The sequence below is a fragment of the Maniola hyperantus genome, chromosome 21 (assembly GCF_902806685.2).
Source record: "Maniola hyperantus chromosome 21, iAphHyp1.2, whole genome shotgun sequence".
Classification (NCBI taxonomy): domain Eukaryota; kingdom Metazoa; phylum Arthropoda; class Insecta; order Lepidoptera; family Nymphalidae; genus Maniola; species Maniola hyperantus.
Window position 1 is genome coordinate 6,310,911 of NC_048556.1, and position 14,065 is coordinate 6,324,975.

Consider the following 14,065-nt stretch of genomic DNA (forward strand, 5'->3'; position numbering starts at 1 on the left):
CCACTGACGACCACGCGGCGACGCTATTTTAAACAAAAGCGGAAACGGAAGCACAGTGGGGACCGTGGGGACAGGAGGCGAGGGTGGCGGTGGAGGCTCAACATGGGTTCCGGATATATCGATTTCTTAACAAATAATAGCGCAGCGTATTAGGAATAAGGGTGCCTGTCCACTGAAGCGGAGTGCAGCGGAGATGTGATGAACAGACCAATCAGATTGTCGGTAAATAACGTGATAATTTTATGCCGTCATCTGTGAATTTGCTGATTGGTCAACTATACACATCTCCGCTCCGCTCCGCTTCAGTGGACAGGCACCCTAAGCCTGTAAAGCTAGATGTAAGTGTTGCAAAAATAAAAAATAAATTAAAAAAATATAAAAATTAGTCAATCTCAATACTTAGTAATTTTCAATTGGCATAGATACTAGTCATAGCAGAAAAGAGTAACTCTAAAATACTGAAAAGGATTTTGAAGAGTAATCAATTAAATTATTTTTAGTTGAACACAATAACCGGCACCGAAGAAGCATGGACGACCGTGAGGTCACCATCAAGAGTTTTACAACAACCGATTAGGGCAGTTAGTCCCAGAGTAAGAAGAAACACTGAACAAGACGATATGGTAAGTCAAATAGATAATGTTCAATGTAGGCTACGTAAAGGAGTTGATTGGTTTATGATTTTTATATATCAGTTTTGTTTTGTTTTCATTACACATTTTGACTTAGTTCTGCTTCGTGTTTTGTTGCAATAGCGTAAGAACATCCAAAATCAAGAATCAGGTGAAGTGCCAACGGCTGGAGAGCTCTTGGGAAGAAGTCACGAAGAACTAGTATTGCTTTTGATTCAATTGAGAAGACGTCACGCAGCTACTCATCGTTCTATTGAGCAATGCTGTATTCAGATTAGTAGTATTGAGGTGCTTTTTTATGCTTTTTGTAATGTTCATATTATTTGTCACTGTACTTTCGCCTTTTTGTTAGTGCATTTTGGTTTGAATATTTTTTACATTAAATTTATTTTTGTAATATTTATATTTTTTGTAAAAGGTAATTTTTTTAAATAAATGCCTTACAGGATTGTCTAAGTTCCCTCAAAGCCATGGAACGGGAAGAAAGCCTTCAACGCTTGGAACAGTTAAAGACACAACTAATGGAATTAGAGAATCATTATGAAAAGAGTAAACCGTTAGTACAATTGGTTGACAACATGGTGAAACTTGGGTCTTTGTATAACAGACCGGGTTCGACTATTGAAAGGCTGGAGCGAAATCAGAGGCTTAGACAAAAAGTACTTGCGGAGCATGCTGTGGAACAACAGAGGTTAGAATTTTAATTTATTACATTTCTTACTTCCTCAATGAATACAGGTTTACATTTTATTAGGGCGATTACGGACTGCATTCGTTCCGAATCGTAAAAATATGTTCCGAAGTTGTCATAGAACAATTTGTACCATACAAATTGTTCTATGACGCTTCGCTGAGGATTCTTACGCTCCGACTTCCGTCATCCGAGTTATCTCCGATATCCATAAAAATATCCGTGCCTCGGATTCAAATCGGACATATGACGTAGATTCTGTCAAAGATGTCCACTGAATAGCTTGGATTTCGATCAGAGATCGGATTAGTGCGTAAGCAATATCTGAGTTTGGTCCGAGTTTTTTATATCCGTATTTTCACGGACTCAGATCGTCCTAATTTCCATAGCTCTTCTACTAATCAATTTTTTTTTGAGTTCTCTCCGAAATCCGAAATTGAATTTCAGATGGCTCGAAAGTGCAGCAGCCGGTAAGCCCTTAGAAACTGAAGCTGCGAGAGTAAGAGTTGCTGAATTATGGGCACTAGAGCAAGAACTGGCAGACGAGGCCGCCATACTTCAAGGTCTTAAGACTGATAAAGACGCTATTGACTCGCTGCTTACTGGTATTTTATTAATATTTATCAACAACCACTTACAGTACCCGGCAGAAATATTGCACATCGAACTTTAGAAACAGATTTCGGCTTCGTAGAGCGTCGACTTTTTCATTCATACCTATGTTTTAGGTGTCAACGACAGAGACAGGGCTCTACTAAACCTCACTCTTTCTAAAGTTCGATGTGCAATATTTCCAGCCTGGTACTGTACAACAGTTGGATAATGAGATTTACTTTTGAGCTATTTGTAATCCAGGTACAGTTGATTAACTAAATTGATTTTGATATTCATTAAAATTGATATATTTTTGTATGACGTCTTGAATATCTAGATCTACAATTATTCTTCGTTTATTTCTTTTACGGCTTTATTCCACAATGTTAATTCTACTAACTTCCGTAGGTGTTCCGTACGCAATCTATTCTCTTTTTTAATCGACTTCCAAAAGGAGGTAGTTCTCAATTTTTTTAATGGTTTACACACCGATTTTTTCGAGGTTTCTGGACCGATTTTGTAATGCTTGATTATTTATGCCTCGTTCATATCTATTTTTTACTAGAATATTATATTCATTCATCCATTGACTTATATATTACTTCGTATGGACAGGGTTATTGAACAAACAAAATGCCACCGACTCATTGGTGCTTATGCAACAATGCAACCTCAGTGACGTCTGGATTTCAAACGGGTCGTTCATTAGTATCTAAGCTGATTTATTTGGTTTCTAAACCGTGAAAAGTTATGTTCGCTTAACCATATCTTGTCATTCATATCGATGCATACATCTAATGAATTTTGTTGTTTCAGGAGTTCGTAGCAAGCTTGATAGCGTGAACGTCGGCACGCGAGCACAGCCGTCGGGCTTGGAGGCAGAGTTGGCCCGAGTGCATGCCATGCTGGCGCACAATTCTAAGGTTTATAAGGTTTTTAGCTATACCATGCACTTTTTATTTTATTCATTGTTATATACTCATTAACATAATTTTAATAATTTTTATCCTTGTCCCTTTATAGAGAGAAAAGCTGAAAGTTTCTCTGCGTATTGTCCACACTGTGAGGAAAATTTGTTTGGATGTTTTAAACTTTAAGTTTAAGGGTGTCTGGCAATACTATTCTGAAGAGAATATAAAAAACTAAACTTTATACTTTGTTTTATTTTATTTTATTAGTTTTTTGCAATCAACAGCGATATATACAATATAATTTTACATAATAACAGACTGAAAATAAGGCGAAATACGATTACAATTTTTTACAGATTACTTAAATAGATATTAAATATAAATTTATAACAGTACGTTTGATAATTTAAACAAGCTTTACAATAATATAATAATATGAAAATATAAAAGTCAATTAACTAGTAAAAATACCTAGTAGGTGATTCACAACATATGTATGTGTGTGTGTATGTGTGAGTGTATGTGTGTCTGTGTGTGTGTGGGTGTGTGTTTGTGTGTGGGAGAGAGAGTATGCGTGAGTGCGTGCTTGTGGGTTATGATATTATGACGTAAGATTTTGTAAACAGGTAATAAATATTACCCGTTATCTCCCAAAGCCACCATGATCCTAACAAACATTCTTCCCAGTGTGTGGAACAATACGTAGAGAAACTTTCAGCTTTTATAAAATAACGAAGGTCTGTCACGCGCTGGCTCTTGGTCCATTAGCAGTACAAGCAGCACCCCATTTTATTTACCTGTTTTCGTTTGTGTTTTTTTTATTTTTCTAGTTCTAACTTGATAAAGATGCATGTAAGATTGCATGGCAAGTATAATAGAAGAAAGTTACCTAATATTTTTAAAATCCGTATCATCAATAATTAATCAAGTTCAGAAAAATTCTCATTAGTTCCTTTATATTTAATTAGTTTAACTTTCAGTACCTAAGTCTTTCTATTTTTTGTTTACAATTCACTTCTAGGTATAATTTAGATTTCTTTTAATAATTCCTTTTCGAGCATCAACATCTAACTTGGACGACTATAATTTTGATTTATCCATGGTAGGGCAAAATCAGTTCTCCATAAATGCATAAAGCCTTTTTATGTCTCAACACACCGAAGATTTTGTTTTGTTTAACAGAAACTAGAGCAAACGGTAGCGGACAACGCACGTTTGGAACGGGAACTGCATCACCTACGACGCGCGCTGCGGGCTCAGCGCGCTAACATTCACGCTCAACCCTCGCATCCTACTGCTATGTTAGAAGATGGTAAGCATTAGAACAACCTATTAAAAGTTCCTTTACATTATCGATCCACCATAATTTGGATGTTTGTTTCGAATCTAACTTTCGTTTGTTGGATTTTAAGTCAAGTGAATCATTTTACGAGTATTAACTCAAGAGAATTATATGTATGTTTTGTTGCAGAGGTAACACGAGTGCAACAGTTGGTGTCGGCCCTTCAACGTCAACGTCAAGAGCTCAGTCGGGCTGTGCGACATCTCACACAGCAGTCACATGCTTTACAGATTACTCATGACTCTATGCCTGGTGAGATAAAATTTAAACTACTGATTCTTATCTCTTTCTTTATTCAGGTTAGTTTGGCTTAGTTAGTAGTTACAATAGTGCATCGTTCGAGTGTCGTAATCGGAAGGGCGACTTCTCTCGCCATCTGGTATTTTCGACTACAAGACGCTCGATAAAGTCACTCTTATGCCACGAGACGATTCCGAAGAAGATGCGACTATATTATAGTCGTCGCAAAATCTTGCTGCCCGCGGGGCAATAAAACTTTTGTTGTGAAGCAAACAACAAAGAAAGCTTTAGTGCCCCTCGGGCCGCGAGTCTTCCCTACAAGTATAACTATAAGAAGAGTATATGCGACTCTATACTGCAGAAAGACGTTGTTTAATGTCGAATTCTCGGAGAAGGTAGGTATAGAGGAGTTCTGGCAATTAAATCAAAAGTTTTATTCATTCCAGGCAAACGTCACCCAATGTCGTCGTGGCAAGAAACAAATTTGGACACGGGTCACACTATCGATCATGGCCATTCAGAATATGATTATGACATGACAGGACCGGTAATGCCTCCAGGACATTATGGACCAAGTGTGGAAACACCTCTTTATGTTGATACAAGAGCACCCGGCATGGATGTCGCATCTCCATTAAACAGCGAGGATATGCAACACACTGCTTTTGGTAAATAGCAATCATAGAACTTTACCTAAAATAAATCTGCAAGTTGTGGAGGATCGTGACGCCAAAAAGGCGATCATAAATTTTGTATTAGAAATCTGTAACAATGTCTTTTTTCCTTAGTTAATATTATTTGGTTTAGTAAAATTATATTTAAATATTAACAAACCTTAATTTTCTAGGTAACTTATCCAACGTAGAAAAACAGGAGATCAAAACAGTACGAATCGTTAAAAGGGAGAGCGAAAGACGCCAAAGGGATCGTGAGCGTTCGCTGCAACCTCTATCCGACTGGTCAAGCACAAACATTACTGCAAACATCGACCAATTTCTAGAAGAAGAATTAGTGCAACCAATAAATAACTACAGAGCTTCCTCCTTACCAAGAACTGATTATAGTAAATACGAAGAATATTACGCTAAGCCCCAAAACACTGAACCACCAAACTATCTAGGATTAAATGATAACAATATGCAACAGAGTCCTAAATATCCATCAAGTCCTTCATTATCTAATTACGATTATTCAAGAGACATTTCGTCACTAAGCAGTAGTTACCATAAGACTTATGATAGATCTGCTGGCTACGATCGTACTATTTCTTTATCGACCCAATATTTGAACAGTCCAACAGACAGTTCTAGAACTTTGACCAACGATCCAATGTCGAAGACGAGCAGTATTGTTAGCTTGAACAGATCCAATATGGAATTATCTCCTATTTTCAAAAGTGAAGCTGCAAAACAAATAATCACGGAGATGTCAGGGGAGCCCAAAAATGGCTCTTTGCATAGACGTCAAGTGCCAAAAGAGAAGAGGAGGCACTATACTGCACCGCATCATTTGAGTGCTAAAACTCTCAATGAAATGCCTAAGGATGTTTATAATCAAGATGTAAGTTGATACTTGAGTGACTCAAAAGGCTTAGTTAATTTAGGAGCTGATGATATATGGCGAAATAGTATTAATTAATACGTCAATGACCACTCAATTCGTTGTGTGGGTATAATAATATGTTCTTACGAGTATGTACGTCGTTATCAAACTATGCTATCCTAAATAATTTAACGACAGAATGGGGGCGATTCTCTTGTACACAATCTCTAAACTACACTAAAATGACACGTCTAAATCTATTGGTATCCCTGTCATAATGTTGCTTGCGGAAAAGGATAGCACTAGATTTAGACCTGTTAATTTAGTTTAGTTAGATTGTGTACAAGAGAATCGCCCGCATTATTTTATTTGGTTTTATTGCTGTGGTCTTATAAGCTGGAGATCCCTGGTACGATTCCTATTAAGAGCATTTGCATTTTCCGTTAGGGAATTTATATAATTACCTCTGGTCTCGTCTGGTGCCAGGCTTTGGTCATGGCTAGTTACCACCCCACTAGTATTGCCAAGTATTTAGTCTTAAGGAACAATGCCGCGTAGAAACCGATTAGGGGTATGTGTTTAATAAAAACTGCAATATCCCTTTCAAGTTAGCCCGCTTCTATCTTAGATTGAACCTCACCTTTCACCAAATGAAATAGCAGTCAAGGGTTACTTTATCGTCGAATAAAGAAAAACTTGCAGCCTGTGGGATCCAATGTTTTGTTACAATCAGGTTTAAAAATAAGACCTTTTTTAGGCTTTGGGAAGGTCACTGGATGACGCAGACATGGAACGTGCATTACGGGGTGCAGCGCCTGATGTGGTGCGCTCTGCGCTGCCCGCACGAAGGTTACCCGACTCCATAGACCAGCTGTTGGCTGCTCCACAAAAGATCATTATACCAGAACGGTATATACCGGAGAAGGTCAGTATCATACCTGACTTATTTTAGGAGGAGGAGGAGGAGGAGACATACTTTAGGTTTATCAGCAAACAAAATATGACTAAGCAATCTTTTATAAAAATAAAGTATGGGTTTCGAAAAATTATAAAATAGTTTTCGACTCACGCAAGATGTGTCGTATCTAAATATATAAAAAGAAAAGGTGACTCACTGACTGACTGATCTATCAACGCACAGATCTATCTACTGGACGGATCGAGCTAATTTTTGGCATGCAGATAGCAATTATGACGTAGGCATCCGCTAAGAAAGGGTTTTTGAAAATTCAACCCCAAGGGGGTGAAATAGGGGTTTGAAATTTGTGTACCTAGTTCACCCGGACGAAATCGCGAGCATAATCTAATTATAATTAGACGTGCAACTTTACATTATTGTTATGATAACATAATAATATATAGGTACAGGTAAATGGCTAAGCAAAGTTAGCAGCAAGTTATAGACTCTTTTAAAAATAAAAATAATCAGACTATTATTTTAATTATAACTGTTTTTTGATAGCCTCCAGAACTGTCCCCGGAAGAACAGCAAAAGCGACAAGAAAAAGTAGAGTCTATCAAAAAGATGCTGACTAGTTCTTCAGCCGACCCAAGCAAGGTTAGTAATATAAATGTATAATTAATTAATAATGACTAACAATAATTTTTTATTCCAAAAACGTAATCTACTATTATAATTCAAAAAAATCTAATAGTTCCGAAAACAAATTTTCATAATGCTCGCCATATCACTAAGATGTATCGGAAATTTATAAATTTTTCTAACTGTAGACTAATTTCTCTGTCAATTCTAAACCACCACTCTACATTTAAACTGTCACACCATGTAATTGCTTTACCGTTCATTTAAGTACTTTGGATAATAATCTTCCATTGAAAACCTACACATTTTACTTTACATTGTCATAATCATTTTCATTAGTGTAATCTTCAAATGCATCTTGCATAGTTCGCTCTGCTTTTGTTGTTATACTGAATGATGCAATTTTTAATTTTGCATGATCATCTCCACTTTTCTTAATATTATATAATCAACTTTCAGAACTATCTGTTCCTAGATCTGTACTGTTTATAACATTCCAATATGAATAGATAAACCGTGTTTGCAGATCAAAGCTTATTTATTGATAAATTTAAATATTAATAAAACTATATTTTTGTCATGATGTCACATCTTACTTTAATTTACGAAATAATTTACTGTGCAATTTTGATATGGAGAAGATGTAAAAGAAAATGAATATTAAAGATAAATACATAATAATATGTATTTTTATTAACTTTGAACTCTTTAAACTTCAACAAAATTACAGCATGGTAAAATGTACATAGATTTTATATCGACTTTAAAACAATACTTTAAAATACCTATGTAAAGTATTTTTTACATAACTATTTACAGTGCGACAAGGCTATCTTGGCGCGTGGCGAAAATCGGAACTAACGTTACCGTCTTTGTTCTTGTTTGAATATTAAGCCTTTGCTCTCCAACAGCGCCCCCTGTCAATGTCATTGAAGTGCTAAGAGAGCCTTGTCGCACTGTATAACATAGTTTTGATAATCATTGGAATGATCTGCAAATACGTAAGCTTGATATAGCCGCTTCGAATGTTGGCTGTGTACATAAGCGCAACATATGTGTTGTATTAGAGCCCAGACGGACAGGAGAAGCGCCAGCGTGAACACTTGCTTCAGATGAACCAGATCCTTGCCAAGCAGGTCACCGAGATGAGCAAAATCATAGCTGGTAAGACCCCCGCTTACATTAGTTACGCTGGTTTTATTATAATTAAGTAGATGTGACTGTTTTTTTGAATGTGAAATCGTTCATTTCATAAATTATTAATTCATAATAATCCATCTTGATTGGTAAATTGGTAATTTTGGGAGTTTCAATTATCTTTTTGGACAGTTATATCTTCCTACTGTGATGGAGTAGGCCGTCACAGGTAGATAAATGAAAGACCAGGGTCGTGGATCGTCGAAAGTCTGTAGCACTACCTCTATTGCGTTCATGCCAGTGCCCTCTTACTTAAAGCTCAGTGTGGAGCGGTGGGAAAGGTGAAATAAAACTTCGGCGATCCACGACCCTGGTCTTTCATTTATCTACCTGTGACGGCCTACCCCGTCACACTACTCTAGTTACAAAACCTTCAGAATTATTTAGAAATAAGTAGGTATAGTCCGCTTCGACAATCGGCGTATGAGGCGGGGGGACACACCCGCACGTCACCCACGCTCGCACCGTGTTAGCGCGGGGACTGTGCGGGTGTGCGGAGTGTTCCCTCCCCGATTGCTATTTCGACCTGTCACGTACTATACCTACGCAGTTATTAAAGTATTTGGATTCTGGTTTTTTCTTGTTTACTCAATGTTCAGAATTCAGATGGAGATTTTAACACTATGCGGGAGCATTTGCGTTGAACTACATACCTAAATATTTTTGTCACATAGCTTACATAATCAACATATTAACTACATAGGTATTCTGACTGATGGGTTTTAAATGTAAATAGCGGTACTTAATATTTAAAAATGTTATCAAGTTCAAGTTGCAAATATGAAATGACGATTTGACAGTTTTCCATTATAATATTTGTTACAATTGATGCCTAACCTCACTGTAGCAGCATTCCTCGTTTTGTAATTTTACACGTAGATTTTTTCGTTTCATTATTTTCTTAAATTATGTTGCTAGTTTGATGAGTTGTGTTACGAGAGTTATCAAAGCATGAATTAATACATATGAATGTACCTACCTACCTAATAATTTAGTCTGTCTATTGCTTAATTGCATCTTATGCATGATCTTTATTCGATGATTAGAAAACGTAATATCTAAATTCGTGATATAATAACTTTATTGTCTGGTATCTGGTGTTTGGATAACCTGATATTATATAGCTTTTTGTGTAATAATAAAATTTGTTATTTTAACTACCTTTATTATAGTCGATGCATTTTAAACTGAGTCGTCGAGTTATCTGTCTGTTTCGCTCGCACTTACCTACGACCTGTAAGTGCGAGCGAAACCGACAGATAACTCCATGACTCAGTTTAAAATGCGTCGACTATAATCAGTGATGTTGTTATTATCATAATTCTATGACAATAATAGTAATTTTCAATTTTAATTGGCTTGGATAATTGTTTGATGTCATGTCGATGTTGTTATTATTTCTATTAAATTAGAGAGAACTTTGGTTTGTTTTATTGTTTACAATGATACCACAGTTCACGAAGAGTACGATGTAATGTGATTTAAAAAATGGGAAGGTACCTATTGTTCTTAAAAATAAATATTATAACCAACAAAGAGGCTTTCGATGATACAGAAAACCATGTACAAATCAAATTGTAGTCTAATACATTTGATGGAATTGGATGCTTTGATAATTCTCATTGTTTGATGTGTCTAACACACACGTGTGTCCACGCATGTAACGATAAGCTTGATATTTGTCCCCCCCCAGGAACCAACACCGATGGGCCGTCCAACGCGAACAACTAAACCTCGACACCTTACCATCCTTTAATTCCACGCACAATTTAGCCAAAGACACAACACTAGAAGAATCACAAGTCATTAAATGACATATACGAGTTCCCATAGCTTTATCATCCTATTGAATATTCCATCTTCTCTTGTAAGTTCTAGTACATCCCCATATTGAAATATTCGTCCTGAAGAGTCATCCAGTTTGCAGCATGATTACGTATTTTTGCATTTTGTTGTGAGTTGAACTTTTTGTTTTTATTTTTATAAGTTGCATTTGAATTCAAACTAATAATAATTTTACACTTTGAATGTTAAATAAATTAATACATATTTTAATTTTTTTCTTGGTAATAGCAATTTCTTTTATTTTATATCACCAGTTAAAGCACTAGAAGAGCTGCCCCTACAAGATAACACGGATGACTACGAGGATCGCTCTCCAGACGTCGAACTGCCAATTTATCAACAAAGAGACAATTTCTTTACATGAACTGAAAATAAAAATGTTATATATAATATCTGTCCCGGCTTTACTCACGTGTTTAGTCGGTGTTACACACGACGTTGCGAGTCACAACCGCGGCGCGTGCGCGAACTGACTCCCTTGAAAAAGGGCCCTGGATGGGTTCGAAACGGTGGTTCGAAACTAGTCGGGCTAACGTCGACTAAACACGTGAGTAAAGCCGGGACAGATATTATATATATAATGGAAATCACTCACGATAGTTTAAACGCTACAATAAAAATGTTACTTGGTCTTCACATTACGAGTAGGTAAGTGGCCTTTATAAGGGCATATTGGTTTTAAATGGGTTACGCTTTTGTTCAAATCGTAATTATTATAAAGATAGGGGTGTCCTTGATGAATTTTAAAACTAAATTCAATAGTTTAAATATTAACATTTTGAATATTTTTGTCAAAGCTTACAATTTGTGTAGCGTACTTATTTGAATTAAAAAAAGTAAAAGACATATTAGGACTAAGTTCCACGTAATAATAAAGCGATATTATTACTATACAAATAAAAATTTCAATAGGGTACGTGGCTATTCATTTTGCAATGTAATAAAATTATTTTCGATATTATTACCCCTTCCGCTTTCTTTAATTTTTATAATATCCTCTACCCTAAGGTTGCCTGGAAGAGATCGCTATTTTAGCGATAAGGCCGCCTATTGTACATGCTATCTTTGTTATAATTTATGTCTATTGTTTTGGTTTTGGTGTACAATAAAGCATATTTTACTTTTTTTACTTTACTTATTTCAATAAAAAATCAATAGGTAACTTAAATCTCCAGCCATAATATTATCTCTGCCAATTTGTAATTCTTATCTATACAAAAAAGTTGGTTATTAATGTGACACAAAAGTCATGTAGGTACGTACCCAATTGTTACAGAAAGTATAAACTGCTTAGCGTTGTAATCGATATCAAATTAATGTTTATTATTAGATGATATGAGAGAATGAATATTAGATAAGACTTTTAATATCTTGGTAAAGTAATCATTGTATTAAACTATTTGAGTATGATAACTAGTGGAGAGGAGTTGCTTTTCCAATCCGACAGCTGGCTAAGACCCTTACTCATAAAAATTTACACACTACTTGCTTTTAAACGTCAAATTATGATAAAAAATGTGTATAAGCCAAAAATGAACAGTGTGCAAAATTTCATTAGTTAGGGCCTAGGAGGCTACGCTTTTGCTTGAAAACATATCGTGTCATATCTGTAGACATGTAATTTATGTGACAAAGTATGCTTTAGGTTTCTTTTACAATTGGACTTCATTTAGCAGATGCTCAATTTACAATATTTTGTATTGTAAACATTCCGTTTAACGTTTTCTATTTATTAGAAAAAATAGGGTTTTACTTTGTATAAAATTTAATTTAAGGGCCAGTTTACAAGTATGCCTCTAATAAATAATCAATAAAATATAGTCTTCTATATAAAGGGCCTTCAATTGTTATTTTAGATTAAAGGTTATATGACATACAGTTTAGTGTATTTATAAAATTATATAAAAAATGATGCCATGTTAAACAAAAGTACTTAATAATGTAGATAAAGCACATATTATGTTATATTTTAGTTATGAAACGAATAAAAATGCGTTTTAGTATTCTTTCGTTTAAAATAATTCCCTATGTAATATTGTTTTTTAAATGATTTTTAATTGATTAACCACCTATGGTGATTTAAGGAATTGTTTTTAAATTGTGTAATATATTTGTTGAACTAAATCAACTTGTATTGCACATAGTCAATTGTAGGAAATCAAACCTTCTTATGAATATACCAATGTATTTATCAAATCTTGTAATATAGTGTCATATTGTCCGTATGCTTCATGTGTTATTTCAAGGAAGCAACGAATTGGAACACTTGTGATATTCATGAATATACCTGATTTTTTAATATATCACTTGTATACTTCTTGCAGTACTTATAGGTAATCTTTGAATAAAATATATTAGATGTAGTTGATTAGAATATGACTGTATTAGCCTATATAAGCTTTAAATATTGTAGTTATGCTCTTTAACACCGATTTAAATTACGAATATATATTGTTATTGATATGTGCTAGTTGATCTCTCATTTGAATTTTTAACCATATAAACCATCAATTTTGTCTATGGGTATTCATATTTCATAGTGTCATATTTAATTATGTTTGTATTTTTCCACGATTTAAACTTACACTACTTACGTACCTACTTCTTATTTTACTTATATTACGACTTCTAATTTTAGTTTTACAAAATCACACTTTCTTTTGTTATACAATAGTTAAGAGATCGCTATAGCTTCGCATCGTTTGGTGTGATTTTAGCCTCTGTGTTCCATAAACAATATAAAATCCTATTAAAATTAAAGGTTCGTACGCACCTGAGCGGCGCGGCGCGGCGCTTCAGTCCGACTGCAGAACGCGTCACCTCAGGCCGCTCGACGGTGCCTACCGCACTACAACTTCAGTACGCGGCACCTCGCGTCACTTGCGCGTCACTTTTATACCCGTTCGCGTACGAGCGCGAAGCGCCGTGCCGCGCCGCTGGGTATGTCGCACTAGCGTCACTGCACTGCGCGTCGCTTCGCTGCGCTTCAAAATATTCTCTCCAGCCGTGCCGCGCGGCAACGCGCGGTGAAGCGCCGCGCCGCGCCGCTCTAGTGCGATATGCGCCATACAAAATGATAGAAATGATATTTTGAAGCTCTGTGCCGCGACGTGAAGCTCACTGAAGCGCCGCGCCGCGCCGCTCAGGTGCGTACGAACCTTAATTGTTATTAATATAAATTCGTATACAACAAACAATGATTTCCTAGTAAATTTATAGACTGAAATAGTTTTTGCCTTAAACCCTATCCTTAAAGATTTCCTAAACCTCTATTGTTTGTAATATATTATTATGTTTATAACGTCAATTATTATATACTTATTTATCTATCTGATTAAAGAAATACATAATATCGTTCACTTGTTTTTGTTGTTATTTCAAATTCATAAGTCATAATCAGTAATATTATACATACACCCCGAATACTGTAACTTGTGCGCTTTGGAAGAGCACTAGAAAAGTCTGCTGCCCAGCTGGGAGCGTCCTGCGGGGCGGCCAGTCCGCTGGCCATAGTAGGTACTCTCCGAC

The 14,065-nt window shown here is 35.8% G+C and overlaps 1 protein-coding gene across 7 annotated transcripts in view; it reads left to right on the forward strand.

The window, feature by feature from the left end:
- kmr (kramer) overlaps positions 1-12,836 on the forward strand; it is a 90,895-nt gene extending 78,059 nt beyond the window's left edge. Inside the window, exons 11-24 of one of the 7 annotated variants that reach the window (XR_011237981.1) lie at positions 501-623; positions 756-920; positions 1,079-1,323; positions 1,771-1,928; positions 2,734-2,849; positions 4,011-4,140; positions 4,300-4,422; positions 4,857-5,078; positions 5,258-5,970; positions 6,710-6,877; positions 7,415-7,510; positions 8,563-8,659; positions 10,386-10,646; positions 10,792-12,836. Coding sequence is in view for 6 of the 7 variants with exons in the window: in XM_069505733.1 (XP_069361834.1) it covers positions 501-623; positions 756-920; positions 1,079-1,323; positions 1,771-1,928; positions 2,734-2,849; positions 4,011-4,140; positions 4,300-4,422; positions 4,857-5,078; positions 5,258-5,970; positions 6,710-6,877; positions 7,415-7,510; positions 8,563-8,659; positions 10,792-10,901 (2,466 nt within the window). In the remaining variant the exon portion in view is untranslated. The remainder of the gene's footprint in view (positions 1-500; positions 624-755; positions 921-1,078; positions 1,324-1,770; positions 1,929-2,733; positions 2,850-4,010; positions 4,141-4,299; positions 4,423-4,856; positions 5,079-5,257; positions 5,971-6,709; positions 6,878-7,414; positions 7,511-8,562; positions 8,660-10,385; positions 10,647-10,791) is intronic. The other 6 variants (XM_069505733.1, XM_069505732.1, XM_069505734.1 and 3 more) reach the window with 6 other exon arrangements.
- The last annotated feature ends 1,229 nt before the right edge of the window (positions 12,837-14,065 follow it).